Source organism: Orussus abietinus, unplaced genomic scaffold (assembly GCF_000612105.2).
Source record: "Orussus abietinus isolate OABI.00-Male unplaced genomic scaffold, Oabi_2.0 scaffold4, whole genome shotgun sequence".
Taxonomy (NCBI): domain Eukaryota; kingdom Metazoa; phylum Arthropoda; class Insecta; order Hymenoptera; family Orussidae; genus Orussus; species Orussus abietinus.
In genome coordinates this window covers 2,379,743-2,406,039 of record NW_019396014.1, presented here as the reverse complement: position 1 = coordinate 2,406,039, position 26,297 = coordinate 2,379,743, and the positions used below count along the sequence as shown (strand labels likewise).

General features: G+C 56.5%; 1 protein-coding gene across 8 annotated transcripts; it reads left to right on the top strand.

The window, feature by feature from the left end:
- Positions 1 to 39: 39 nt before the first annotated feature.
- Positions 40 to 25,621, top strand: LOC105695576 (PDZ and LIM domain protein Zasp). Of its 8 annotated transcripts, XM_012417256.2 has the most exons (17): positions 56 to 379; positions 10,629 to 10,780; positions 10,888 to 11,059; positions 11,198 to 11,334; positions 11,401 to 11,501; positions 12,146 to 12,353; positions 13,542 to 13,727; positions 14,327 to 14,429; positions 14,783 to 15,169; positions 16,273 to 16,326; positions 16,670 to 16,787; positions 17,107 to 17,151; positions 22,570 to 22,702; positions 23,554 to 23,740; positions 23,847 to 23,967; positions 24,073 to 24,188; positions 24,272 to 25,621. In XM_012417256.2, exons 1-17 carry the CDS (start codon positions 275 to 277, stop codon positions 24,347 to 24,349), a joined length of 2,403 nt encoding a protein of 800 aa, XP_012272679.1. In that variant the 5' UTR covers positions 56 to 274; the 3' UTR covers positions 24,350 to 25,621. The 8 variants fall into 8 exon arrangements, with proteins under 8 accessions (XP_012272675.1, XP_012272676.1, XP_012272677.1 ...); XM_012417252.1 differs by lacking the exon at positions 17,107 to 17,151 and having other exon boundaries at positions 40 to 379; positions 19,003 to 22,702; XM_012417253.1 differs by lacking the exons at positions 12,146 to 12,353; positions 17,107 to 17,151 and adding an exon at positions 11,774 to 11,933 and having other exon boundaries at positions 41 to 379; positions 19,003 to 22,702.
- Positions 25,622 to 26,297: the final 676 nt, after the last annotated feature.

Below are 26,297 nucleotides of genomic sequence, written 5' to 3'. Positions count from 1 at the left end.
GAAAGCCCGCTGCCCGACTGACCGGCCTCTCTCTCTCTCTTCCTCTCTCTCGGGACTCTGCCTCGCCTCGGCGTTCGCGTTCTCCGGGCTCTAGTTATTCGGGAACGGCGCGCTGCCGCAGACTCGGCCCCGCCGTCGACGCCCGCCTATCGCGAGCCCCGGAGCACGCGACGCACTCGCTCGCCCGAAGTCGATTCGGCCGATTCGTCCTCGCGCGACCCCGGACCAGGAAGAGTCGCAGAGGTATTCCTCCAGGGGTTTTCGGTCCTCGACCATGGCGCAGCTGATCGGCGTCAAGCTGTCCCGATTCGACGGCTCGCCCTGGGGCTTCCGGCTTCAGGGAGGCAAGGACTTCGGGACGCCTCTCATCGTGCAGAAGGTAAGTCGGACCTTTCGAGGTCGACGCTTTCTCTCGGCTTTCGCCCCGACGAAGACGTCGGATGTCGATTCGACTCGTCGAAGTGCACGTCGATTCGAGACGATCGCGCAGAAGATCGTGGGACTCGTGGAAAATTACTCCGGACGGGAAAGGAGCGTCCTCGGCGTGTCCGATGATCCGAGGCGAAGAATTTCGGAATTTGAGCGGTGACGTCAGGGTTGCCGGCACGACTCGCGTTTCCTTTTCCGAAGCGCGAAGTCCGCCGATAAGCGCGTTATCGTCTAGCCTCGACGCGACGCGGCTCGCACGAGCCCGGGATTCGAGGTAGGTTTTTCTACGTAAGAAAAAAATCCTGGGAACGTCGAGAACGCTCGTCGGCGAGAAATATCGGACGGTAGAGGATCGCGACATTCGCGGTCGGTTTCCGAAAATTCCCGACGGCGAGGAGGGTATCCCGAGGTACTCGACGGCTCGCCAACCTGGTAACGAGTTTACGAGGCCCGCTAAGTATCCAGGTGGGATGCCTTCGTCATTTTTAACGCCCGACCCGATTGCTTTGCAGTTTTTAGCGTTTACGCCCACCGCCTGGCGGTATCAACGGTCCCGGACGTTTCCCTCGGACCCCCCATCGGCGTCGATTTCGCCGGAGAATATCTCCGGGCGCCCTTGCAAAGAGATTTACGGGTCGACCCTTTGCGAGGGATACGGCCGATGGGGCGCGCACGTGGGCGGGTATTCGATTTTACTTTTTACCCCGAGAAGCGTGACCCCTTTGTGCCCGGGGAAGGAACGCGGCCCGGGGTGCTCGCCATTAATTTATTTATCGGGAGGCAGGCGCGTTCGATGCGTAAGGCTCTTTGTAAGCGAAAACCCGAGTCTCCGTCATCTTCTCGGAGCCGGGGAGTCATTTTTTCTCCAAGGCCGTAACTGCCGGGGGAGCCAGACGCCGAGGCAATTATATGCCGATAAATCATGCGCACCTTAAGCCGCTAATGGGCCGACACCGGCTGCCAATGTCGGGAAATAAAGGAAAGCGAAGGTGGGCCTCGCCGAGGCGCCCAGCGTCGCGACGAGAGGACTCGGAGGTTCGCGCTCGGCATTTCGGACGCCTTGACCCGCGAAAATGGAGCCGCTCGTAAAATTCATAAATTATAATACGACCCGAGAGAGAGGTTTACGGGGCGTCGAGGTACGAGCGCCGCGACGTCCCGGACGTCGGACTTATCTCGAGAAAAATCCTCGCGGACAATGCGCGCCTTGTCCCTCGCGAGAAGTGGAATCATCGGGTGCCGATAAGGAGAAACCGGAGAGCCAAAAAGTCTGTTTCCGCGGAGAAGTCGAGCCAGCGATGACGATAACGGGTCGATAAATCATGCAGGCCACGCTGTTAATAGGTCGTTGTCAACTGCCAAGGTCGAGAAAATAAATGGAACGGCCAAGGAAGCCGAACTTCGCAACGACGGGCACGTAGGAGGAACGATGACACCCGGCGGAGAAGTTTCTGCATCCGAGCTTCTTAAATATGCCTCGGGCTGGCACGGAGTCTCGGTAAATCCTATATTCTCCGCAAAAGCGCTAAAATTAAAACCGGAGCGGCCTCGAAGGGACCGTCCCTTTGATTTCTTCTTTTTTTTTCTTCTTTTCTTTTTCGCCGTTTTCGCGCCTCTTTTGACGGACGATTGACCGTAGCGATGCTCGCTCGCGCGGAACGAACGCTAACGTTAAAACGCGTGTACGCTCGCGTCGCGGCCGAGCGGTTTTGGCGAGGAAGGGTAATTCGAGACAGGTCCGTGCCGATGCTCGACCGCGGCACTTGCGGATGCGGAACGCGAGCCCGGATTAATTTACAGCCCATATACCCCTCGTGATATCCGCGAGACGTTCCCGCCGCATCCGGAGGGTTCCGGAGTCGTCCCGAAGGCGTCCCGTGGGGGCGGTCGAGCGTCCGTCGGACTAAAAAATTGCCAGGGGTCCGTAGAAAAAAAAAAAAAAAAATCGGCAAACCTAGCCCTGGATCGCGATCAGCGGTGCGGGGTCGACCCGTCGATGCGCGATCGACGAGATCCATCGCCCCGGGTCGATCGTCGAACACGCCGAGACGCTTCCATAAATTAAGGCCGCCACTTTGAAGCGTTTAGCGGTCGCGGCTATAATAAAGTCCATTACACTCGGGGCTAGGTTGAATTCTAAATCGCGTTAACGGAATCGGGTCAAGGATGCGCGTTTGGGGTACCGAGGCATCGTTTGCTCCAAGAATTTGCTCGCCCTTAATTCTCGATGAATCCGTGCCAGATCGTCGCCCTTCTCCCCTGCCTTTCGAGTCGAATTGTCGGGTTTCTCTTTTCATTTCCTTTCTTACGATTCGTCGGGATATTTACGATGCGAGCCGGCCCGCCGACGTTAATCTCCGATTTCAAGCGGCGTCCGTGGAGAGCGGGGATTTTCGGAACGCCCGCTCGGCCGGGTCTGGACCAATCGGAGGCGATCGATCCGGGAAATCTCGAAGAATCCGGCCCGAGAGGTCCGCTCGCGGACGAAAACACACGGCGGAGCGCGTAATCCGAGGCAAATTATTTGGGTGGTCTATTTTGAGAAGGTGCCTTTGCGAAAGCGGCGAGCCAGTGCCGTGGCGAGTCCCTAACCGTTGGCTTTCGGCTGAAGCGCTGTCGCCTTCGGCTTCCTCCACCGTGGTCGCCGTAAAAATACATCTTACGTTCGGCCTCCCCGAGACTCGACCGAGTTCCTTCCTGGCTCGAGCGGCCATCTTGGAACTCGAGAGGAGCCGGAAGCGAGCCGGAAGCGAGCCGGAAGCGAGCCGGAAGCGTCTCGAAGACGCTCGAGAGCGTCCCAGGAATCGCCGACGCCTTCGACGACGACTGGAAGCCGGAGGTTCCTCCCTTGCCTGGCCATACCTGCCCTTTGGGCGCGCCGAGGAATTTCTCCGGTCTTTCAGACTTTCTGAAAGGACCTCGACCGGATAAAAGAACGACCGTCCCCTGCGGCCCCGTTCCGATGTCAATCGCCATTGACGCTACGCGCGGGGGAGGAATGGGATCGAAACGAAACTTTGACTCCAATCCGTAACCCAGGGGGGCGTTCTTGGGAATCCGGTGCACGATTCGATGGAACGCGCTCGAGAAACCTCGAAACGAGCAGTTTTACGAGAGCGCGTGGCCGGAAGGCCCGACATAAACTCCGTTTACGTTACGATCGGAGCACGCCGGAGATAAAGGACTTTCCTCGTCCGATCGCCGGCTAGCTCGGGGGTGTATACGCGTAACGTAAACTGGAAAGCGGTAATTACCTGTCGCGCTTCCCTCCGCTCCGTCATCGCCGATGACGTCCCGGCTATTTACGACCGACTCCCGGCCGGCATCGCCGGCATCGCCTCGATGACGATATCCTCCTCGACGTCGCGATCCTCGTCACCTGGCGGATGTTTGCGCCCTCGTTCCGGAAGATGCGCATTCCCGGAATCGGCGAGCAATCGTCATTAGTCACCGACACCGGGGCCGCGCGAGGGAGACTCGAACGCGTGGAAAGACATGAGCTTTTCGAGGAGGCGTCGAGGAGCTCGGGCCGTAACTTTATCCCGGGAGGTCGAGCTTCCTTTCGGAGGCCCCAGAGAAGAAAGGGCGATCTCCCGTAATCCCGTAAATTTTCACGACTCTTTCTCAACTGGGTCATTGTCCTCGAAATATCTTCCGCTCCGTTTCTCCTTGGTATTCCCTCGCCTCGGGAGTATCTTTTGCGCTCGCTCCCAATGTCCTCTAAATTTAAATATCAATGGCCGCAGGAACGACTCTCGTCCCTCTCTATCCGGAGCCGCGTAATCGGCCGTTCTCCCGTATCTCGGACCCCTCGAAAGCCGCAAATCGTCAAACTTGGACGTTCCTTATTCTTTTCTCTTTCTTCGGAATCGAAATAAAAGACGCGCCACTCTCGAACGGCTGGAAGCCAGGGCGAGCGGGTTTCCTCGGTCCTTCTCTCCTCTTTGCCCCTCGGTCCGGGTATGAGGCGAGGGGGAGATACTTTGTTCGGATCTCCTCCAGGATAAGGAGAGGCGTCTTTTGTCAGCCGTCTTATCGAGTTCTCGGCGTTATCGCGTCCTTCGGTCCGGACCCGATCGGGCGTCCAGGGGGCGAGATACCGAGAGCCATCTTCGATTTCGAGGCATCGATCCCTCGTTCGGGCGGATTGGAGAAAATTGCGAAATGCTGTCGCGTCTCGACGAGGAACCTTGCTCCGTGGGAGAGCCGAAAGCGCGAGAGAGCCGCGCTTGCCAATTCTTACGTGGAACCGTGACGTCACCGGGACCACGCGGAGTGACGCGGTTCCGCCGTTACGACTCTTGGCCGACGTCGCGACGGGACGTGGGGGAAAACGCGCGCGTTACGTGCGCGTTTTCGCTCCCCTTCGGCTCCGGTTACTCGCACCGACGCAGGGCAGGCAGGATTACGTCGAATCGAGACGCACGCGGGACGCCGAGGAAATGAATTCATCGAACCATGGAAATATTTCTTCGAACGGTCCCCATAAAAAGTCCAGTTAAATCGAAGAAGAATTATTTCTCTGGAAATAAATTGTCATAATTCGGTGGAAATATCCCATTAAATTGATTGGAATGTACTTGAGGGAAATAGGTATTCCTTGAATTAATCGAATATGTACTTTGCTCCCGTTTGAAAAAGTGTCTCTTGGGGTCGATGACACTTTTTTCCTCGGTGACGTCCGCGCCGCGTTTACCGCGATAAAGTCGGGTCGGGTCGCCGAAAAAGGAATCGGAAAAATGATTTCCCTTTCACCGAGAGTCCCGACGGCCAGCGATCCGGAAAGAATTTCCGCGTTTCCGTCCAACGCGTTCTCCGGAGAAATTCGTGGGAACCGGGAGTGGCGAACTGGCTCGAGGTGACTCGCGGCCCCGGTCGGCGTATGCAAAAATCCGACGTGAGAACCGCGAGAGAAATCCTTGAGTGGAACCAGTTTGCCACATCGTCCGAGGAAAACTACCGGTCCGTTCTCCCTGAGCGCGAGGCGGAGAGAGAAACCGGAGGATGCGCTCGCTTTTGCGGACCGCATCCTCCGGTTCCGGCGTCCTCGTCTTCGGAGCGGATCGGTCAAGGTCGTCTCGCGAGGAGAGACCGTAACCGCGTCCATCGAGTTTACGAGCCTCCCCAGGCTTCCGGACTTCCGGTTTCCCTTCCCCGAGAGTCCTTTATCGGGAAGACGACCTTTCCCGTAACCCGAGTCCCGGACCATCAGGTCGGTCAAGGCCATCTTTCGACCGGCCGATAAGTTCGGAAAACGGCCGGACCGCTTCCCGGTTCCGGCGTTCCGGTCTCCTCTCGACCGGACCGGTCAAGGCCGGGTTGCGATGGGCGGCCATCCACCGCGTCTACGAGGTTTCTCGGTTACCCGAGTTCGTCGCTCTCCCTCTCTCGAGGTTTCGTTGGGAAACGGTACGGCACCGTCGCGTGCTCTTGACCGACATCTTCTTTATCCTCTCGGGGACGAAGCGCCCGGTGTCGGCTTAATAACTAATTAACTCGACGCGGCCTGCCGCGTCGAGGAACGCGGGCGCAAACTGCGGAACCTTTTCCTCGTCCGTCGTCGACTTGCGGAGCGACCGGAGCGGATCCGCGTCGTTATCGGTATCGGATCGGAATCGTGTCAAGGTGTGATTACAACTCGTAAATAAAGCGGCTCCGTCGAGATAAGACCGATGCGATATCTCGAAATCGGGCTCCGCATCCCCGAACGATGGAGGGGTCGCCGATCTTATCACTCGCGAAAATGCCTCCTCCAGCCTCTGATAAGGCACGAGATCGCTCGACACGCAAAGGCGCGTCGTGGAAAATCGAAGAGCCGACTTTGTTGACCGGGAGGAGGAGTCCTCTCAAAGTGCAGCTTTTATGATCGGGTCCATCGAGGTCAATGCAGGCCCATTCCGGAATCGTAACTCGACATTGAAAGAGGCAAACGGTCCTCGTATATTCTTGAATCAAGCGCCTCGGTTCCGAGGAAGCCCCGACTAACGATCTCGTCAAGGCCTATTAAGGCCGGGAATTAAATTGCGGAACGCTCCCTCGTTTCCCCGTGAAAAAGAAAAAGAAAAAAAAGAAAAAAAAATCGCATCTCGAGTCGGCTCGGTGTCTCGACATTGGGAATTAATACCGATCGAAGCGTATGGAATTTCATTAAAATTCATTTGAAAATTTTCCTGCCTTTGAGGGAAATCGACCCCCCGTTGATCGTTCGGTCCCGGATTCGGGGACCTCCGGTTCTCGGAGCAACAAAAGCTTCGTCGCTTCCGATGCGAGTGCGCGGGATAAAACGGGAGAAGGATGCAGAAATCCCGGAGGGCGAGAGAGAGAGAGAGGAAGCCCGGTCCGCGGATATTAATAGAGGCCGAGGCCCGGTGGCGGCGGGCGAAGCCTCGCTCTCCTGGATATAAAAATATCGCTTTTATTTCGTGTCGGCCATCGCGAACCCACCTCCTCGCCCGACGACGCAAAACGGAGTTCGCCCTCGAGCGAGTCGCGGGAGGGAAGCATATTTTCGGATCCGCCCGCGGGCAACGCGGAAGAGTTCCTTTTCTCGGGGCCGCCACTTCGAGGGCGACTCGGCGAATCCCCGATGCTCGGCCTCGCCGTCCTTCCGAGAGACGGAGGCGCGGTCGTCTCGAGGACCTCCACTCGGGAAGCGTTTCCGCGATTCCATCCCGGTCCGGTTGCCGGAGGCGGTCTCGGGGTTCGTCTCCGGCTTCTCGGCGGCCGCGTGGACCGCAGGGGAACGTAATGGCTATTTCGATATCGATTTACGAGGCTTTCGGGCCGACGGCGATTCGCTCGGTCCGGCGGCCGCGACGGCCGATGCGAGGCGCGCCGCTTCGGGAAATCTGCCAAAAGTCGCGGCCGAGGCGTGACATCTTTCTCCTCCGCGGCGGTAACGCGACACCCATAGCGAGGCGCGCGTTTTACGGGCCCCTGGCCCCCGTTTAATCGTCTTCTTGTCGTCTTCCTCGAGACGGGAAACGTCGACCGCTCGCACTTGTTGCCGCGTCGAGGAACCTTTGCCGGTTTCGTCGAGCCCGACCGCCGGAGTCCTTTCCTCGTCGGGGCCCGAGGCGTCTCCCTCGCGCGGACAAAGCGCACTCGGAGCGGATGAGATCACCGATCGATTTCGTCGCGGCCGTCGACTCGAAATCGGTCCGCTTCGGCCGGATGACGAGGTCCAGGATGAGCATCCTCGCGGCGATGATTCACTTTTTTCAGGCCGCGCCGGCATTCGCCGCCAACGCGTGAGCTGGCTTTTGCGACTTTCCTCTTGCGTCCGGTCAGCTGCGGTCGCGAGTTCCTCGCGGAATTCCTCCGGTTTTGGGCTCCGGCGATCGAAAAGGAGAAACGATCCGACCTATTTAGGATTTCGAGGGAAACCAGTCGCGAAAGAATTTCTTAGCGACCGTCGGCCACGAGCCGGTGACGCGTTTCCCAGGATCCGTTGGCCTTAACCGAGAGGATATCCTTTTGGAGATTTCTTTCGTTCCTTTTCGTTTCTCGCCCTTCGCCTCGGCACCTAGCGAGTCCTTCGCGAGGAAGTTCACCCGGGATCGTCGCCAAAGGAAACGGAAACGGCGCGTCCGGTTCCCTCCCCCTCGTTGATTCATCCTTCCCGATTATCCCCGGTCTCGCGCTCTCGGGGGGTTTTTCGTTTTTTCTCCCGTCCCTCTTTTCGAAGGATCGCGGAATAACGACCGTGGGAAGGACGATTAGCCGGTCTTTCCCGAGTCGAAGACCGGACGGTGGAAACGAGCGGGTGGAGTCGTTTAAAAAGGACGCCACCTCGGATGGGCACGAAGAAGTCTCGGGGGCGAAACGCGGGCACTTCCGCTGGACGGCGTTATCGATATCGCGCCTCCGAGGTCAGGGGGACGAGTAGGCGAAACGTGGTAATTACCGGCGAAAAATGCCGCGCGGAGAGAGGAGCCGCGAGAAAATCGACCGACGATACATTTCAATGGTAAATGGATACGCGAGGTGGAAACGGCCCGCGGAGAAACGCGAGCGAGGGACGCGATTCGGCCTCTCGTCCTCGGCGACGAAAAGTGCCTCCCTGGAGAAAGTCACGGAAAATGGACGGATCGCTCGATTCTCCGACCCGGTGCGCGGATCGGACCCTGGCCTCGCACTTTGCGAGGTGAAAGTCTCGACTCGGCGCCCTCCGGACGGGCTGGAGAAGCGCTTCCGTCGCGCCGTCGCCGTAAGACCGGAAAATCGTAGGAAAGGGAAATATCCTTGGTCGGGGATTTTCCGAGAGCGTCGACCGTCCGGGATGGTGGCCGGGATTAAGCGATACGTTTCTCACCGTGGAGAAAGAGGTTACGCGGATCGGCGGTCGAGGCGGCGCGATACTTTCCTCGGGCCCCGGTCCCGGGTCCGCTTGGAGAGAGGTTAGGTAGAGTCGCGCACATCGGATGCATTCCAGCGAGGAAGGTGGGACGGATCCATCTCCGATATAAACCCGGCCATCGGAATGCGTACACCTCTGGACGCCGGTAAACCCGCGCGCACGCACCCCGCGCATTCATACGAGGGAGACCCGGGGAGAGGGGCCGAGGGGGAGAGAGAGAGAGAGGAGCCATTATTTTTAGACCGGTCCGCCTCTATTTTTAGCACGCGCCCAGGGTCCACCGGGCTTAACCCTGACTTACACCGAGCCCGCTCGCGACATCTGCAGGATGCACCCACCGACGCGAGCCGCGAGTCCTCGGGAACGACTTTCCGATCGCAAGGAATTCCAGCCCGCTTCCTTCCCCGTTTTAAGATTCTCCGATTTAATCCCGAACCTCGAAATTCTTTAAATGGGATGGGAAATGAATATCGAAGGAGGGACGCGTCGGGAAAACTGGGTCGATCCGAGAGAAGTCGCGGCTTCTCGGACGGACTCGCAGCCAGAAATATTTGTCAAGGTCCTTCCAGGGCCCGGGTCCGGGCTCGAAGACGACGCCGACGCGACGGACCTCCTCGAGAGGAGCGCCTCCACGCCGCAAATAGCAGAAGAGACGTTGCGTCACCGTCGACGAGCCTCGGCGCCGCGACCCTCGTTTTCGCAACGACGCGGTTCGCGGTCGAGTCCGCTCTTCTCGGGCCTCCAGGCACCGTCTCCTAGGGTACCGAAAACGTCGCCACGGACCGTCCCGGAGGGCCGATCGTTCGATCGCCCCGTGCCCACTCGCGACCCGGGTACGTGAATTTTCTAGGATTAAAAGTCACATCCGGACGAAGGACGAGGCGGGAGATCTCGCTTTTTCCTCCGAGTCCTCTCGAGCAGTTCCGGCGCCGAATCGGCGGATTCGAGGAGCCCCTCGAGGAGTGCTCGGAAATAAAAATAACGGCGATACGTTCCGGGGGGGCGTATTTATAGAGGCCTCCTGCACCGATCGTCTCCTATCGGGACGAGGTCCATTAATTATTTCAGATCCTCTTCCCACCGTGACCAATCGGGGACGTATCGCCCCGGAGGAATTTTCTCTCGATCGGTAATCCCCGTCCAAGAGCCGTCGTAATTCCGGAGAAAATCCGTGGACCATCCTCGCGGCTCGACGATTAGTGCCGCGTCCCCGTCTATCTTGAAACGTTTAAAAAATTGCCGCGTCTCCGTCGATCTTGAAACGTTTAAAAAATTGCCGCGTCCCCGTCTATCTTGAAACGTTTAAAAAATTGCCGCGTCCGTCGATCTTGAAACGTTTAAAAAATTGCCGCGTCCCCGGAACCAGGCTCGCACATGGCGGCGCGTCATCGGGGGCCTCGTTCCCGGGGCGCGAATAAACCTTCCCTGAATATCGTCGGGCTCGCGTATCCCGTCTCGGTCCGCGTTTTCCTCCTCCCCCGGCGGGCCAGTGAATGGAGGCACAGTACTCGAGATTCGAGACGGAATGGAGCGGTTGGGCTTAAATATAGTCGATGACGGTGGATGGCTGGAGCCTGGATCGCAGCCGCGAGCGTTCGCGTCTCTCGAAGTCGTCCAGTCGCTTAAAAATAGACGGGCTCGCTCTAAGGAGGTTCCTTCGGGCATTGGCTCGCCCGATTAATGGCTCGTATTAATGCGTCGCTTTTATCGCCTCGTGGGGATCGCCGATTTCCCGCCCCCGATACTCTACCCCTCGGTTGCCGGTCCCGACAAAACGTCCGCCGCGATTCTCTCGTCTGGCACGAGGGATGAGGAATTAATCCCCGCTCGTTGGTTTCAGGTGAACGGAGGATCTCCCGCGGAAGCCGCCGGTCTCAGAGCCGGAGATTCGGTCGTCAGGGTCAATGGCACGGAGGTTTTCAATCTGAGGCACAAAGACGCCCAGGATGTCATCGTCAGGGCTGGGAACAGTTTCGAGCTGACGGTTCAAAGGTAACGCGGTCGCGCTCTTCGGAGTGCGCGACTTCTTCCCCTTCGTTGGAGTTAGCCGTATCGGCGAATAGTTGAGAGCGGCTCGAAGAATTCTCCATTTTTTTCAGAGGCGGAAGCACGTGGAAGCCGAGCGTCTCTCCGGTGACGGCGAGTATTCCGTCGCCGCAGCCTTCCATCCCAGCCAGCAGTATTCCGCCGGTCACGAAAACGTCTCTGGCCCCGAAGAAGCAGGAGGGACCCCTCATCGGAAGTGGACACAATTTCAGCCCTAAACCTTTCGTTAGTACATTCCGCGATTGCGATTTTTCCTCCCCATCCGAGAAATGAATTCGGATCTTAAGATCGGGTCGCGACCCTTCGCGATCGGGAGCCCTCGGAGCGGGTTATTAATTAATACCTTTAATATTTCTGGTTTAGCTCAACGGAACCGGGGACGGGTCGATCAAGTCGATCGTGAACAAGCAGTACAACAGTCCGGTCGGGATCTACAGCGAGGAAACCATCGCGGAAACCTTGTCGGCCCAGGCCGAGGTCCTCGCTGGTGGAGTTCTAGGGTGAGGTTCCTTCGACCGCGGGTCTCCTCCTCGTAAGTCGGTACTGACCGAGACGACGTGTTTCAGAGTGAACTTCAAAAAGAACGAGAAGAACTACAACGCGCAGAACAGCGAGGTCTTCAAAATGGTCCAGGAGGCGGACAAGGAGCCGAAGAGTCCGGAGCCTGGTTAGTAGAGATCCGTTGGGTATCCGAGACCCCCTTGGAAACGCGACGAGGTTCGATTGCATGTCGTGGAACGTAACGGCGAACGCGGTGCCGAACCCAGTTCTTCCGGGCATCCCCGTCGGGGCTCGAGCGAGACCCGGAAGAACTACGTTCGGGTTTTCCGAGTCCTTGCGCGATCCGCTTCTTACGCCCGGTACACCTATCTGACGTTGAATCGATGCTCATGTCCCGCGACTCCGTGTGCCCGCAAACCAACCACTTGACAAAACTAGTGGAGCCAACTGCGCAAAGCGGCGTGGTGACGCCATCCTCGCCAGCCCTGACGGGCTTGAGACCGGTGTCGGCGCCAGAGACGAAGCCCCAGCCGACCACCCCGCAGAGTAGTTTGCCTCCAGGACAGAACATCTGCGCGGATTGCGAAAGACTCATCGTGTAAGTCACCCCCGGCAAAGACTCGCGGAGGAGACAACAAGTCGAGGCTGGGTGAAGACGATCTCGGTCAGGACTCGTTATCGTCGGCTCCCCCGTGAGAAAGGACGTGGGCCGCCCTTTGCCGTGACCGCCGGAGAGTCCCGAGATTTAGGTTCCCCGGGAACCGGGCCGCGTTTTCCTCCGCCCGTCACGGTGCTCCGTTGCTGTCGCAGTTCCACCTCGGACCGAGTTTTACTCTCTGGCGAGCCACGCCGTTGGTGGAAGGTCAACCTCTCCGAGGTCTCCCACGCCTAGGCTGGGGGCCCTGGGCCAGGAGGAGTCCCAGGATCCTCGGGGCGTCCGCTGCTCTTCGGGGAACGAACCGGAGCCCTCCTCTTCGCTCGAGTCTCCGATTTGTCGCAACTGCGACAAAGCCATCGTGTAACTATGAACTCGCCAATAGATGTTTCCGTTCTCTCTTGATGTTGTCTCTGGCTGTGACCTATCTCGCGCTGAGACCACTACGGCGTCCCAGACTTGCCGAAGGGTTTATGGAAATCTGCATTCCCAGGAAGCTTCGTCGCATCTTTGACGAAGGACCTTTTTTTTTTTTCATTTTATCAAGGGCATAAAATATCAAGATGCGAATGGGAATGCGAAGACGCGGGGCAGATTTCTGTAAATTATTCCCCAGGTTTTTCGACGCCATCTTGAGCTTCCCTCTCGGCAGATCCGGTATCTCGCGTCTGTTCGCCCCGGCATGCAAAAAGACGACGTGCCTGCTGATGACATGCCTGATTTGCTTTAAAATCGTACCTCTTGATGTACTCGTAATCGGTCGTTCCTGCCATTTGTAAAAAAAATTCACTAGATACGATGAATGTGGTAAGTGCACGTGACCTCTTAACGCCTGCCAAAAAGACAAGGTTTCCGCGCAGGACGCGCGCTTTCCTGCCCTGGAAACCGTCCAAGAAGGTTCCAGGACGATTCCCTCGCAGCGTTCATTCTCTTTTTTTTTTCCCCTTGGTCTGCGCCTTCCTCGTCCGCTCCCTCGAACGAGGGGACCACTCTTGACGGCTTTCTAGAATCCCAAAACCGTTTGAAGCTTTCAATGGTAGTTCGTAAAGCTCGCCGATGGATCATACTTTGGCGACACGATTTGATCCGATTTCTTCCTTTCTTCGAACGTTTGACTCGCGGGAGAGGAAGAACGCGTCGAGCTTCGTAGAACCTTTCGACGTCTTCACCGAGTCGATATTCGTTCACCTCTCCGCCGAACTTGTCGTCTCCTCGGTGTAAACAAATATTTATTTTTCATCGAAATTCGTCTTCGAAGTTGTTCGGGCTTTCTCGATTAAAATTCCGCGTGAAATTTTACAGCAATTATGAGTTATCAAGTTCGAGGAAATTAGCTGTCTTGTTGAGATAACCTTTTTTTTTTTCTTTTTGTTACCGAAAGGAGTGTAGGGAATTAACAATTTTTTCACGCAATAATCCTCTACACGTAACGAGAGGAATCTCCTCCGTGACTCCTCGAAGAAGACCGATTTCTTCTCTTCCAGGGGAAACGTCTCTTTGGGCGATTTCGATCGAGGACGTTGAATGATTTCTCTGGTTCCTCCTTTGCAGCGGAGTCTTCGTCAGGATCAAGGACAAGAACTTGCACGTCGAGTGTTTCAAGTGCTCGACCTGCGGTACTTCCCTGAAGAACGTGGGGTACTACAACATAAACAACAAGCTTTACTGCGACATCCACGCGAAACTGGTTGCCAGGCAGAATGCACCTGCCGGTCTTGCACCTGTCACCGTTCCTCCGTAAGTGGTATCATGCGTGTCCTTTCTGCTCTCGAAGAAATTCTTGTCCCCCTTAGAAGGGCGGCGAGCAGCGAAATCATATCGCGCGTACCTTTTTTTCGTCAAAAAAAAAAAAATTATAATGGCGTAGACCTTGAGAAATACCTCGGTCCTCGAAGCGGGCACCTTTGAAAGGTGACGCAGGCTCCGAAAAATTCGGTCCGACCACGAAGAACCTTGGAAAAAAAATTGGTAATGGTTCACCGAGCCATCGACACCTGAAAGTGGATTTCCACTTTTCCATTTCACTCGGTCCGCCACCTCGCGGGTCGACATTTCGACGCGATGCCCTCCCACGTGCTACCTCTACTCACGGTTCGCATGCAAATATTCCGGATTTCAGTGGACCGGCTAGACGCTTGATATTTTCCGAAAGTCGACTATAAATCGCCGCGACATTTCTCTGGAAATAGACCAGCGACGTGTCTTTGGTAGATTAACCTTTCCATACCTGACTGCGTCCGATATCGAAGGCGGTGTCGCAATATCCTGCATATTTACGGATTCGACGACAAGGAGATATCCCGATCGCTTTTTAATAATATCTTTGCCCTTTCCAGAGGTGGAAGAACCCCAGCCGGGACGATTTCCGCAGCCTTGCCCAGCGTCCCCGCCCCAGGGTCGCCTTCCTTGAACAGCCACTCCTCGCCTCAGCCCTTTTCCGTAAGTTCGGAGACGATTGTCGACGATAAGAATGATAAATCCACGAGAAGCGTCCGTTTCGTCTCGATTAGAACGTATTATACGGTGAAATTTACCACGCGGAGATCCCGGACGATATCGGAGCACCTGTGGACAGGACAAAAATCTAGGAGCATGGATTTGCGTGGACCTGGCAGAAAGCGCATTCTCGAGTGTCTTGCACGTCAAGCTCGCCTTCTCGATAGTCGAGCTCGGCTGGTTTAGACCGGTCGAGGTTTTTGGCTGCTTCCGACCTCGAAAAGGAGGTCGTCCTTAAGCTTGCGTTTTTTAAGGCTGGCATGGTTTTCGCAGCGCAGGACTAATCGCTTTTGCAGGCTTGCCACCGCTCGAGTCCCGTCGGGTCAAGGGCGACTCTTCGTCAACGTCCTCCACGACCGACCAGCGGGGTCTCGTACTCGGATACCAGGACCTTAGCTAATGGCACCTCCAACGGCGTATGCGGCTCGAAAACGTACACGAGCACCCTCACCATTCGGACCTGCGGCGAGGTTGGCAGCACCAACGGCAGCGTGCTTGCGAGTGACTCTAACCGCTCCCCTAACCGCCTCGCGGGCACCAAAGAGACCGACGACCTCGACCTCGAGGAGCCCGACCATGCCCCGAAGGTGGGCGAGGTCTGCGAGATTTTCTTTAACCCCGTCATCGACGACGGCCCCCCGGCATCCAGGACCCCCAAGACCTATACCTCTATGTTGTGCCAGGTGACCGATCCGTTCCCTATATTTACGTTTCTTTTTTTCTCCTCAATTTTTACGAATCCTCGACATACACTGGGAGATCGGAACGCGGGGCTCGGGGAAGAACGGATGTCCAGGAGGGTTGGGAAAGCTCCCCCGTTCCCGAAAACCTGGGTCGAACACCGTCACTGGACCGACAGGGACCCACGTTCCGTCTCGTTTGATGTTGACGTGAAATTTGAGCTCGGTTAAAAATTAACGCGCTGGTTTGGCCGATTTCGCTGCTGACCTCCCATGCACGCAGACTTCGGGCCCGGCGACGTTGAACGCGTGAAATCGAATACGCGTAATCGGAGGAAACGGAAGTCCTTTTTCGGCCTTCCGTCGAGGTCGTTCCTCGAAGGCGCGTCCAACGTCGTCGAGGTCCTATTCTGGCCGTTCTAGCTCGCACGGAGGAACGTCCCAGGGTCGATAGGAAACATCCGTCAACGTTTCTATACGTCCGTCCGCCTTGGCGAGGCACGTGGTCCCTCTCTCGATTCGACCCTCTCGTTACTCGACGCGTGTAGCCTAAAAAAGAACGGAAAAACTCCCCACCGGGCGTCTCTTAAAGTCGCGATTACGTCGCGTACCCCCAACATCGCTAATAACGATACACCTTACCGCATAGCAAGGACGGCATGCATATCCAAAATACCCGATGCGCGCATCTCGAAGTCGAAGGATGACTCGCGATGCAAAAATAAACGCGATCCCAGCTGGTTAAATAGGAACGCCTTGGAATGTCCAGGTCGTCCCGATTTTCCAATCGGTCCAGGTCGCTTCACGTCGTATATCGTCCCTTGTCGGAGACGTTCGAGTTATCGCGGTGGGTCAACGATTGAAATTTTCCTCGGGACGGTGGGGTTTTTCGGTAGCATTTTCCTGGTTTCCAAAAACCCGATAGGAGTTAATTTTGACGTCCGGACGTTATCGGCGATCGAACGCGACCCGATAAGAGGGTAAATTTCGCGGGTCGCCGCTTCCTCCGCGCGAGCTTCTATTCCGACGCCGATGACTAATTGACTCCGGTTTCGCAATCCTGGCGGTACATGGCACGTGACTCGTTGTGTCGTTATGCATTGCAGCCCACCCGCCTTGGCACGTCGCCTGTCAATCCACCTAGTTTGCGTCCAGTCCAGGTAACGTCTTCGAACGATTAATACGCTTAACTAGAGCGAGCGAGCCAGCCGAAGGTAGCTCCCTCGATCCGCGCGCACCCGACGACAGGGCAGGCCCGTCTCGATATCGACTTAGATCGCTCGTAAAAGGTACCTAAAGAAATGGCCTAATATCGAGTCTCGGTAGATTTTTCGCATCGAACGGACCGCCTCTCGGAAGGAGTCCGGGAGCGGTTCGGTCATTTTTTCGGGAACGATCCTCGAGTCGAGTCGGAATCGTCGAACGTCGCGAGTGCGCGCGCCCGAAATTAAGCCACTCGGTGGATCGTACTTCGGAGAGAGAATCAAGTCGAATACTTCGCAGGCACCCACCGGGAACAACATCGGCGGACCCAAGCCCTTCGGAAGCTCGGCAGCACCCATCTCGCCGCCTCTCAGCTCCGGCAACACCTTGCCGCGTCCGCAGAGTCAAACCGCAGGAGGTAAGAGTCTCTTCTCGCGTCCTTCGAGGCGAGTCAACTCCGGACTCCGCCTAGACCTTGCCTTCCGAAAATTTTTCCGGGTCGCGTACCATGCGAATTTCTGCGAGGCGATCGAAGAGAGAAGAGCCAGCCGAATGCGACCCGGGCACCCTGGCGGCTCCGAGAGATCCCTTAGAGGAGGGATTTTCGGGAGCAACCGCGCGCGGATTCAGGATTCCGCGGCGAAAATTCTGGGATTTCGTGGGAAAGTGGTTTTTTTTTTTTTCTCGGTAACCGGAGAGCCTCGAAGAGGGTACTAATTCGATTGTTGTGAAAATAGGTCCATTCTCCACCCTGCCAAAGTCAAAAAGCTCACCCTTCAAAGGTATGACGCGTCGAGTGGAAATGGGCTATGGCTTCGTTTTCTTGGCTTGCGCTCCGTCTCTTAACGTCTCTTAACGTCTGTGTCGACCGCTCGCCTCGGTCTTGGCAGACGATCGCCTGTCACCCCTGTCATCTCGCTTCGTTCGCTCTGCCAGTCGCCCTCGATTCTTCGCGAGTCCGCCGCAGAGATCTCCCATCTCCCTCGTTGCGACTCTCTCGCTCTCTTCGTCGAACTTTAATCGAGGAAACCCTCCTCGATCGACGATACGATCGAGCATCGATTCCCGCGGTTAACGAGAAAATTTTCGACCGGGACTTTTCTCATCCGCGATGTTTCGTCGAGTTGCAAAAATTGGGGAAAGGGTTACTAACGTAGATTTAACCCTTGCTTAGGTGGTGACCATTGCGTAAAGTAGAATACCACGTGGCTAATTGCGCGACGCGATGCGCGGAGGGGAACGTTAAACGATCTTACTCGTTTAGATTAACAAGATTCCTATCACGTGCGTAATCACGCTTATCACATAATTCTTCTTTTCTTATCTTTTTTCAGCAGCTCCATCTTTCAACCCTAAACCTCGACCCTTTTCCCTCACGTTCGCATGAGCGAGACAGCTAGCTCTCGACGTCCGAGCCGAAATCGAATCGCTCGTTCCGAAATCTGAGCTCGGGTTTTTGCTAAAGTTTGCGAACCAGAATGGCAAAGGAAAATATCTCGATGCGCTTTTTAAACGATGTAACCGGAAAGAGACGTCGCCGAGGCGACGACCGTGCCGGAATAAAGGAGGTCTTTGCGAACTTTGTCGAAGCGAGACTCAAGTTCTTTCCCTTGACTGGTTCCTCTTTGAAAATAAACTATTTATATTCTTTTTTATTTTTTTATCCCTAATCGGTTGAATGCAACGAGAATACCGCCAAGAGAAATTGAACGCGAGGTTGATCATTTTCTTAATTAAACGCTTCCTCGGGGAAGACGGAGGAGTCCTGAATTTTACTTTGCGGTATCCTCGGGGAGAATGACGTGTTTGCGTAGTATTCCCTCTTTGTCTCTCTTTGACTTCCGACATTCCGGTCCGGGTTCCACGATTTTCGATACCGCGGGCACTTTGCTTTTTGACTTCCTGGCCGAAGGTCTCGAAAGGACGTGGAAATTGGAATGCATCGAGGAAAAGGGTTCGGTTAAATCTCTAAAGGTCTTTTTCCTAGAGAATTTTTTTGGCTCATGAAAAAAGAATAAAAATCGTGGGCGATCCTAGTCGGCCGCAAAGCAGAGACGAGCCGTTATCGGTTCCTCGCTTCTCCTCCGATGTTCCGTATTTCCTCCTTCATCGACATCCTTCCAGTTCCGCCCGAATCGTAGATCTCATAAAGAGAAGTCTTTTTTTCGCAGCGTAGAGTGCGGTGCATCGGAAAAAGGAGGGTCGCTCGTTCCGAATTTCATTTGCGTTAGATACACATAAGCGACATACCGCAGGCTTTATCAGGCTCGCCTATTTTGCGTTTCTCTTAGCTAGACGCCTTGGGACGTAATCGCGGATTCTGGTTTCGGCCCCGAATCGTTTTTTGCCCGAGAAAGATTTTTCAACCATTCGCCGAACAACGAATCCATGAACCCGCGACTGCGTACCCTCGAACTCGTGCTTTTACTCACCACAGGTTTTCTTTCTTCTTCTCTTTCTTCTAACCGGCCCTAACCTACCCCAACGGCTAACCCGTCCCCGTGAATAACCACGTCCCACTGCGACAAACTGCATGCACTTGTGAATTTGCCCCCCTCCCCCCACGTCGGCGACTAAACACCGCTCGCGGGACACCCGTGGGAACCCGAAACCCAAAACCCGACCCCGAGCAGAGGGGGATTACCGGGAGAGGAGCTCCGTCAAGTCCAAGACCCTGGTCTGGCCGCCGACGAAGCCGATCGAGGAAGTGACCTACCCCACCGCGAGTCCCCTCTACGTAGATCCCAATCCCGAGCCGGGGAGGCGGCGGGGCTCCAAGGAGTCGGAGAGGATCCGCAGGAGGCGAAGGCACAGCTTCGGCAGCGACACCAGCGAGGACTATCGAGAGCGGACCTTCCAGAGGGAAGCCAGCATGGAGTCGGTCGATCGCCCTGGGCAGACCTACCGTAGGGTAGAGACGGTCAAGGAGTTCCGCCGCGAGCAGTCGAGGTCCCCGTCGTCGAGGCCGTCCTCGAGGGAGAGCTTCCGCCGGTCGCTGACGCCCACCCGGATCGCGCAGCCGATGCCCAGGCCCTGGACGGCCACCGTGACGACGGGCGTCAGCGTCTACGAGCCGCCCCCGAGGTGCGCGACCGTCTGCCGGCACAGCCAGGTGTGCCAGAGGGAGGGCTTCTCCGGGACCGAGCAGAGGGAGACGCGCTGGGAGGAGCATCGCACCGAGCGGGTGCAGCGCCTCCCGGAGCCGGTGCCCTGCACCTACGTGGACGACGAGCCCCGGTCCAGAATCATCCCGGTGCAGGTGGAGAGTCGGCCGGAGGTCGAGCCGCCGGACGCCAACGAGGACGTCCAGGGCGAGCACAAGTTCTACACCGAGACCACCGAGGAAGACGAGGGGGACGTCCACGTGAAGAGGACGGTCACCGTGGAGAAGACGGTGCAACGCCTGGACCGCGAGGAGGAGCCGGGCCCTCCGGTCATCACGGAGATCAAGGTGGAGGAGGTGGACCGGGAGGTGGAGAACATCTCCGACCGGAGGACCGTGGTCGACTCGGCGGACCTCGTGTCCTCGGTGGTCGAGACGCAGAGGCTAGTGGAGCGGGTGGCCATGGACGAGCGGGCGGACGCGATCAGGATCCAGGAGGCCGAGGAGAAGAGAAAGGGCGAGAAGAAGGTCTGTTTCACCGAGAGGCAGGAGCTCGTGCAGGAGGAGAGCAACGCCAGCGGGACCTCCACCTGCCGGACCACCCGCAAGTCCCAGGGGATGGAGCAGTTCAGCGAGCTGACGAAGGAGGTCGAGATCAGGCAGCGGGAGTTGGAGGAGCAGCGCCTGCGGAGCCTGCGGGAGCAGGTCGAGGTCCATCAGAGCCTGAGGGAGCAGCAGGCGCCGGAACGGCGGCAGACCTTCGCCGAGAAGAAGGTAACCACCCGGTACGGGCCCGTCGGCTGCGGGGAGACCACGGTGGAGAAGAAGCACGTGCAGTTCGTCAAGCAGACGGAGGAGGGGCCGCAACCTCTGTCGCCCGTCAAGAACGTTACCCCGAAGGAGTGGAAGTCGGAGATGGTCAGGGCGCTGACCACCGCACCCGACCGCCCCTTCTCGCCCTTCTCCGCCTGCTCCGTCGACGACGACGCCCCGGTGGAGACCTACACGCGGGAAGTCGTCAGCGAGAGGACCTCGGGAGGGGCCGACTCGTGTACTACCTGCGTCCACACTTGCAGGTGCACTTACCGTCCAGCTCCGCCGCGACTGCCGGAGCTGACCCGACCCTACTGTCCGGCGGGCGAGGACCAAGGGCGCGCCTCACCCCTGACGGAGGCGCTTACCACCGCCCCGGAACGACCCTACACTCCGCTGGGTCGCGCCGAGCGGCCCGACGAGGTCCGCACCACCACCGAGACGCGGACCGTCCGAGTCGCCCGAGAGGAACTCTGCCACCCAGCCGAGATCCTGTACGCCGACTCGAGGAGCTGCACCAGGAAGGAGCGGACGGTCTGCGGGAAGTCCACTCCCCAGCCACTGCCAACCCCGCCGGCGGACTTCAAGCTGCGGGACTCGTCGCCCGTCGGGTCCAGGCCCGTGACCCCCGGCGGTCGACCCGCGACCATGGGCTTGCGGAAGCCGGACACCATCCCGGCCTACCAGAGGAACCTGGTGTGTCTGAAGAAGGGTCCCGTGGACACTCGGACGTTCGTGCCCAGCCGGACCCCCACGCCCACTCCCGGAAGGTGCAAATCCCCCGCCCAGGGTCCCCCCGAGCCCCCGGCCTGCTACGTCAAGGCCCAGGCCCCCAGGATTAGGGACGACCCCCCGCCGCCGAGGTGTCCGGCTCAAGTCACCGTCGAGTCTCCGCCCAAGGAGTCGGTCACGTACCACTTCGAGGAGGACATCCCCGGGGGGCACCGCGTCCAGGACCTGACCTGCACCTACGGAGAGAGCAGGGTGTCCGTGACCGACGATGGGAGGCATCGAATTACCAAGCAGGAGTCGGAGCGCAAGTGGAAGCTGGACGAGGACGTTACCACCCAGACCTCCGAACAAATAGACCCCAACACCGTCAAGGAGGTGACCAAGACCAAGCACGTCACCGAGCACTTTGTGGACGTCGAGGAGGAGGAGCTGGAAGTGACTCCCCTGCCCGAGCCGGTCCCGGAGGTGGAGACCACATGCACGATCAGGAAAGTCACTCGCGTCGTGCCGTGCCCCGCGGTCCAGGACAGGTCGGAGAGGTTTCCCAGGACCGGGGTTCGAGTCCTGCCCCCCTGCCCTCCACCCTGCGAGACCACCCAGACTCGGGTCTGCAGGAAGATCGTGGCGAGCGACCCCGAGCCCCGGGACTCAGGGACGTCCCAGGGCGAGGAGGTCTGTCGGAAGAGCGTAGTCGTGGACACTTGCCGGGAGTCCCACGGGGCCGGAGGGTGCCAGAGGCAGCTGGAGCACGCCAGCGCTTTCCGCGAGACCCGGACTCCCGTCAAGGAGCCACCGCCCTCGGACACCGGGGTCTCGGTGCTGCCCTACAAATCCGGGGACAAGGCCGGCGTCGTCGTGGTGCCCTGCGACGGCCCCTTATCGTCCTCCGAGGTCTCGGGCGTTTGCGTGGTCCCGACTCCGGACCGCTCCGGGCTGTGCATCTCGCCCTGCAAGGACCTCACCGCCAGGAGCTGCGGCCGGTCCTCGGGCCGGTCCTCCGTCGACCTGGGCATCTCCTCCAGACCCGGAGTGAAGGTCTCCCACTGCTCCTGCGGCTCCGTGTGCGTCGGGCCCTGCGTCAACGCGGCGCCCTCGCCCAGGATCTCCTGCACCGTCACCAAGGTCTCCACCGTCGGCAGATCCGAGCCTCCCCAGCGGAGCTGCACCGTCACCGAGACGACCCAGTCCGTCCGCTGCTCCGGAAGAGTGGAACCCGAGCCCTGCCCCCACCTCCGGCAGAGCCTACCCTTCCCGCAGATCCCCCTGCCCTATGAGAAAAACTCCCAGGGTGTCCCCCCGGCCGACGACCTGGGCTTCGAGCCCATCCGCGAGCCGCGCACTAACCTGGGCAACCAGCTTACGCTGCTCACCGCCAAGCGGGACAAGCCCGTGGTCCAGCTGTACAAACCCCAGGTCCAGACCCAGACCCAGACCCAAACCGAGTCCCAGACCCTCACCGAGGTCCGCTTCCGATCGTCCTCCGTGAACCAACCGGCTAGTAAGACCCAGAATTTAGTAGACCCACCAAATTTGTCGTCCCTCCCGGATCTAGGTGCCGGGGGATTCGGCTCCAGGGGCGGCTCCTTCGCCGGCAGCACCGCTCCCACCCGCGGCCGCGGCATCCTCAACCAGGCCGCCACCGGGCCGCGCGTTCCTCTCTGTGGACACTGCAACTCCTACGTCAGGTACCTCCGGAGGAGTGCGCCCGTCTCTGGTCTTGCCCGTTCCCTTGGCTTTTTAGTCGCTTCCGTGCATGCCTCCGCTCTCGAAGTAGACCCTTTCGTTCGTTTGATCGGTGTCGCCGGAAACACCGGAAACGCGCGGCATGGCGACTAGACGCAACGTAGGACGTTGGTTTCGCCTCGGAGAAAATAGGAGAAATTTCTCTTCTCGACGAGTCGACTCGAAAGATGCCATTTTTGACTGTGACTAACCGCCCGAGTGCACGTTTTCGCAGTTAACGGAGTCGTTACTAACAACAAGCACCACAACAATAACAACAACGACAATCATGTCAACGAAAACGAGAGAAACCAGCTAGTCAACGGGCTCGCCTTGACGCCGGTGTGCTGTCAGTGCAACTGCGAGATCACGAGGTTCGTATACTTCCGCTTCGACGGCTACCGGGGACGGATAGAAAAGAGAGAACATTTTTAAATGTTATCCGTCGCCGGGGAACCCTTGAAAATTAATCTCGAACAGTCGAGAAAATGTTTAGATTTACTCCGCGCGATGTCAAAGCTTCTAGTAGACGACGCCCTCGTAAGTTTGTCGTTCACGACCATTTTCAGTCAGTTAACATGATTTTGTTGCTTTGATCCTCGTTTGAACGTGCATTAAATGTTATGCCGAATGCTTTCTCGTTTGCCCGCTTGATCGTACCGCGAAAAGGTGCCACCTTTCCTTCGTAGTCGACGTAAAAAATATAAATCCTTGTTTTTCGGAGTCTCGACTATGACCGAAAGTGGAGCCGACAGGTGTGTTAATTTTATTATTCGTTTCCTTGCCAAGGGTAACGTATCGATTCTCTCCTTAGGGGACCTTTCATCACCGCGTTGGGACAAATCTGGTGTCCCGATCACTTCATATGCGTAAACTCGCAATGCCGTCGACCGCTGCACGAAATCGGCTTCGTCGAGGAAAAGGGACAACTCCACTGCGAGTACTGCTTCGAACGATTCATTGCACCGAATTGCTACAAGTGCAACAGCAAGATCAAGGGTGTAAGTCCCACATGGAAATTCTATCCCTAGGAATTATTTCCCATCGTTTACGGCAAGTGTGCGAAGCCAAATTCAAGATACACCATTTTCGTCGATTTATTTCCAGGACTGTTTGAATGCAATTGGAAAGCACTTCCACCCCGAATGCTTCAACTGCTGCTACTGCGGCAAGCTTTTCGGCAACAGCCCCTTCTTCTTGGAGGACGGCTCGCCGTACTGCGAAAATGGTTAGTTTTCTTTTTCTTTTTCATATAATTAAATTCCGGGTATAGGACGGATTTTAATTTTGCCCTGGTCACGGCCATTTGAGAAACGATACGAATTCGTTTCAGATTGGAACGAGCTTTTTACAACGAAATGCTTCGCCTGTGGTTTCCCTGTGGAAGCTGGCGACCGCTGGGTAGAGGCCCTCAACAACAATTACCACAGCCAGTGCTTCAACTGCACGGTGATTGTCACGAAATAACGCAAACTAATTAACGTTCCTTTAATACATATCAATTTAACGACAATGAATTTCTTTTCCTCCAGATGTGCAAAAAGAACCTCGAGGGACAGAGCTTCTATGCAAAGGGTGGTCGTCCATTCTGCAAAACTCACGCTCGCTAAAACCGAACCTAGGCGCTTCGAGATCGAACGAAAAGAGGAGATAATTAAAAAAAAAAAAGAAAAATCGATGAGAATCGGTAGCGAAAACCCGTCGAGTTGGCTAAATTATTATACATCGCGCGTTATCCAACTTTCGTTTCTTTCTCCTTGCTCGAAAAAGCTTGAACGAGGTTCCAAGGAATAAATTCGATTAAAATGAGAAATACGGAGAAACTAGAAAGAAATGCAAACGAGCGCAGCTTTTCAGGAGCTTTGCGATATCGACAGCGATTTCGCCCAACAACGTCACTTTTTCGCCCCGGCGAAGAAACGGCGTTACGAACGTGAAATTCAAAGTTACAGTGGATTGAAACTTTTGCAAAGACGCACGTACAACGTGCCCGATGGGTTTTCACGAAACACTCCTCGATAGCTTTGTTAAAAAAAAAAAATTAGCGGCACCGACGAAGACGTCGCCTCTCGCGTTGCAACGAGATAAACGTTAACGCCAATGCAGCAAAACTCCCGCCGACAAGGAGATCGGTTGCGGATCATTTTTCCCGCGATGTGCTACGAATTCGCCGTGTTATCTACCCGTTAAGTTTCCCTCGCCGTGGCGAGGGTAAAAGGAACAAAAAAAAAAAAAAATAAGAAAAAGTAGAAAAAATGTACGAACGACCCGTAGTTCGCCGTTACTAATCGTTAGGTCGGGCTCGCCGACTTTGTGCCATCGTTCGGACTTCGTGTCCAAAGCAGTCATGTCAATACTTTGGCACGGTTTGTCCGCCGTTTAACGAGGGAGAGCGTTAGCGTGAGATTAATTACTTAAGTACTTTTAAGGAACCGCACGGGCTCGGGACAGCCGACGAGATCTCGTTTTGGGACCCCTCGAAATCGTCGAAAGGGAAAGTCTCGTCGTCGTTAAAACGATCCCCTTAGACCTCTTCGGCCTCTTGAGTTTCCTCCGAAATAAGCGTAATTCTTCCCGAGAGAGGGATTTTTCATCGGTACGAATTTTTTTCGCAATTTTTTTTGCGGGAAGTTTTAAATGCGAAAATTTGCGCTCCTTTCGGAGATTCCCCGCTCCCGAGTCGTGTCAAGCCTCGCCTGAGTTCGAATAATGTTGAAGATGGTCTTTTAACTTTTAAGGAATCGCGCGCGCCGCCTGGCGCATCAACGAGCTTCTGGATTTAATGGAAAATGGATTAAAAAAGAAAAAAAAAAATACTGGAAAAATCCTTTGTATCCCCGTTACGTGTTGCTTAAAAATAAATTGAACGGTCGTTTGAGTAATTTCATCTTATCCGTGGTGCTTCTTCCCGTTAGTCGCGATCCACCCTTGACGTTGTTTCGCAAAGCAAATCTGCGTGTTTCCGGTAGGATATTGTGCGTTCGCGGACCAGCTTTCCGTTCGTGTCGAGTCGTCGACCCTCGAGGTCTCTCCTCGAAAATGTTGGTCGTTTACTCAGAATGCGGTTTTAAAGCCTAGCCAAGAAACTGCCGGGGAAAGTAACGATAAAAAGCGAAGCCTTCTCGGAACGAGAGGCGGTCACGACGTCGCCGGATGTCAGCGTGACAAACGACGCGTCCCAATTTCAAAGTCGACCTCACGTGCCGTCCTTCGGCCCAAACTTGAACCAGCCTCGACGTTCCTTGGCGAGGAGCGGAACGGAAACGTTCGTGCCCGTAGGGAAGTCCGCGAATCCGGAAGAGCCGTTGCGTGCACACCTCGGACCTCCCCGAGGCAACCTTGACGACTGCAAAGGTCGAAGAAGCGCGTCCACGCCGCGACGCCATTCCGGGCCCCCGCCCCTAACACCGCAAAGTACCGATGGACGCTTTTAGGCGACCTTTTACCTTTCCCAAATAAGGTCAAAAGGGAAGAAAAAAAGGATCTAAAGATCGTCCGTTGAAATTAATTCCAGGTGGGGATACGAAAGCGCGATCGCGTGTACGATCTCTGCGCCCG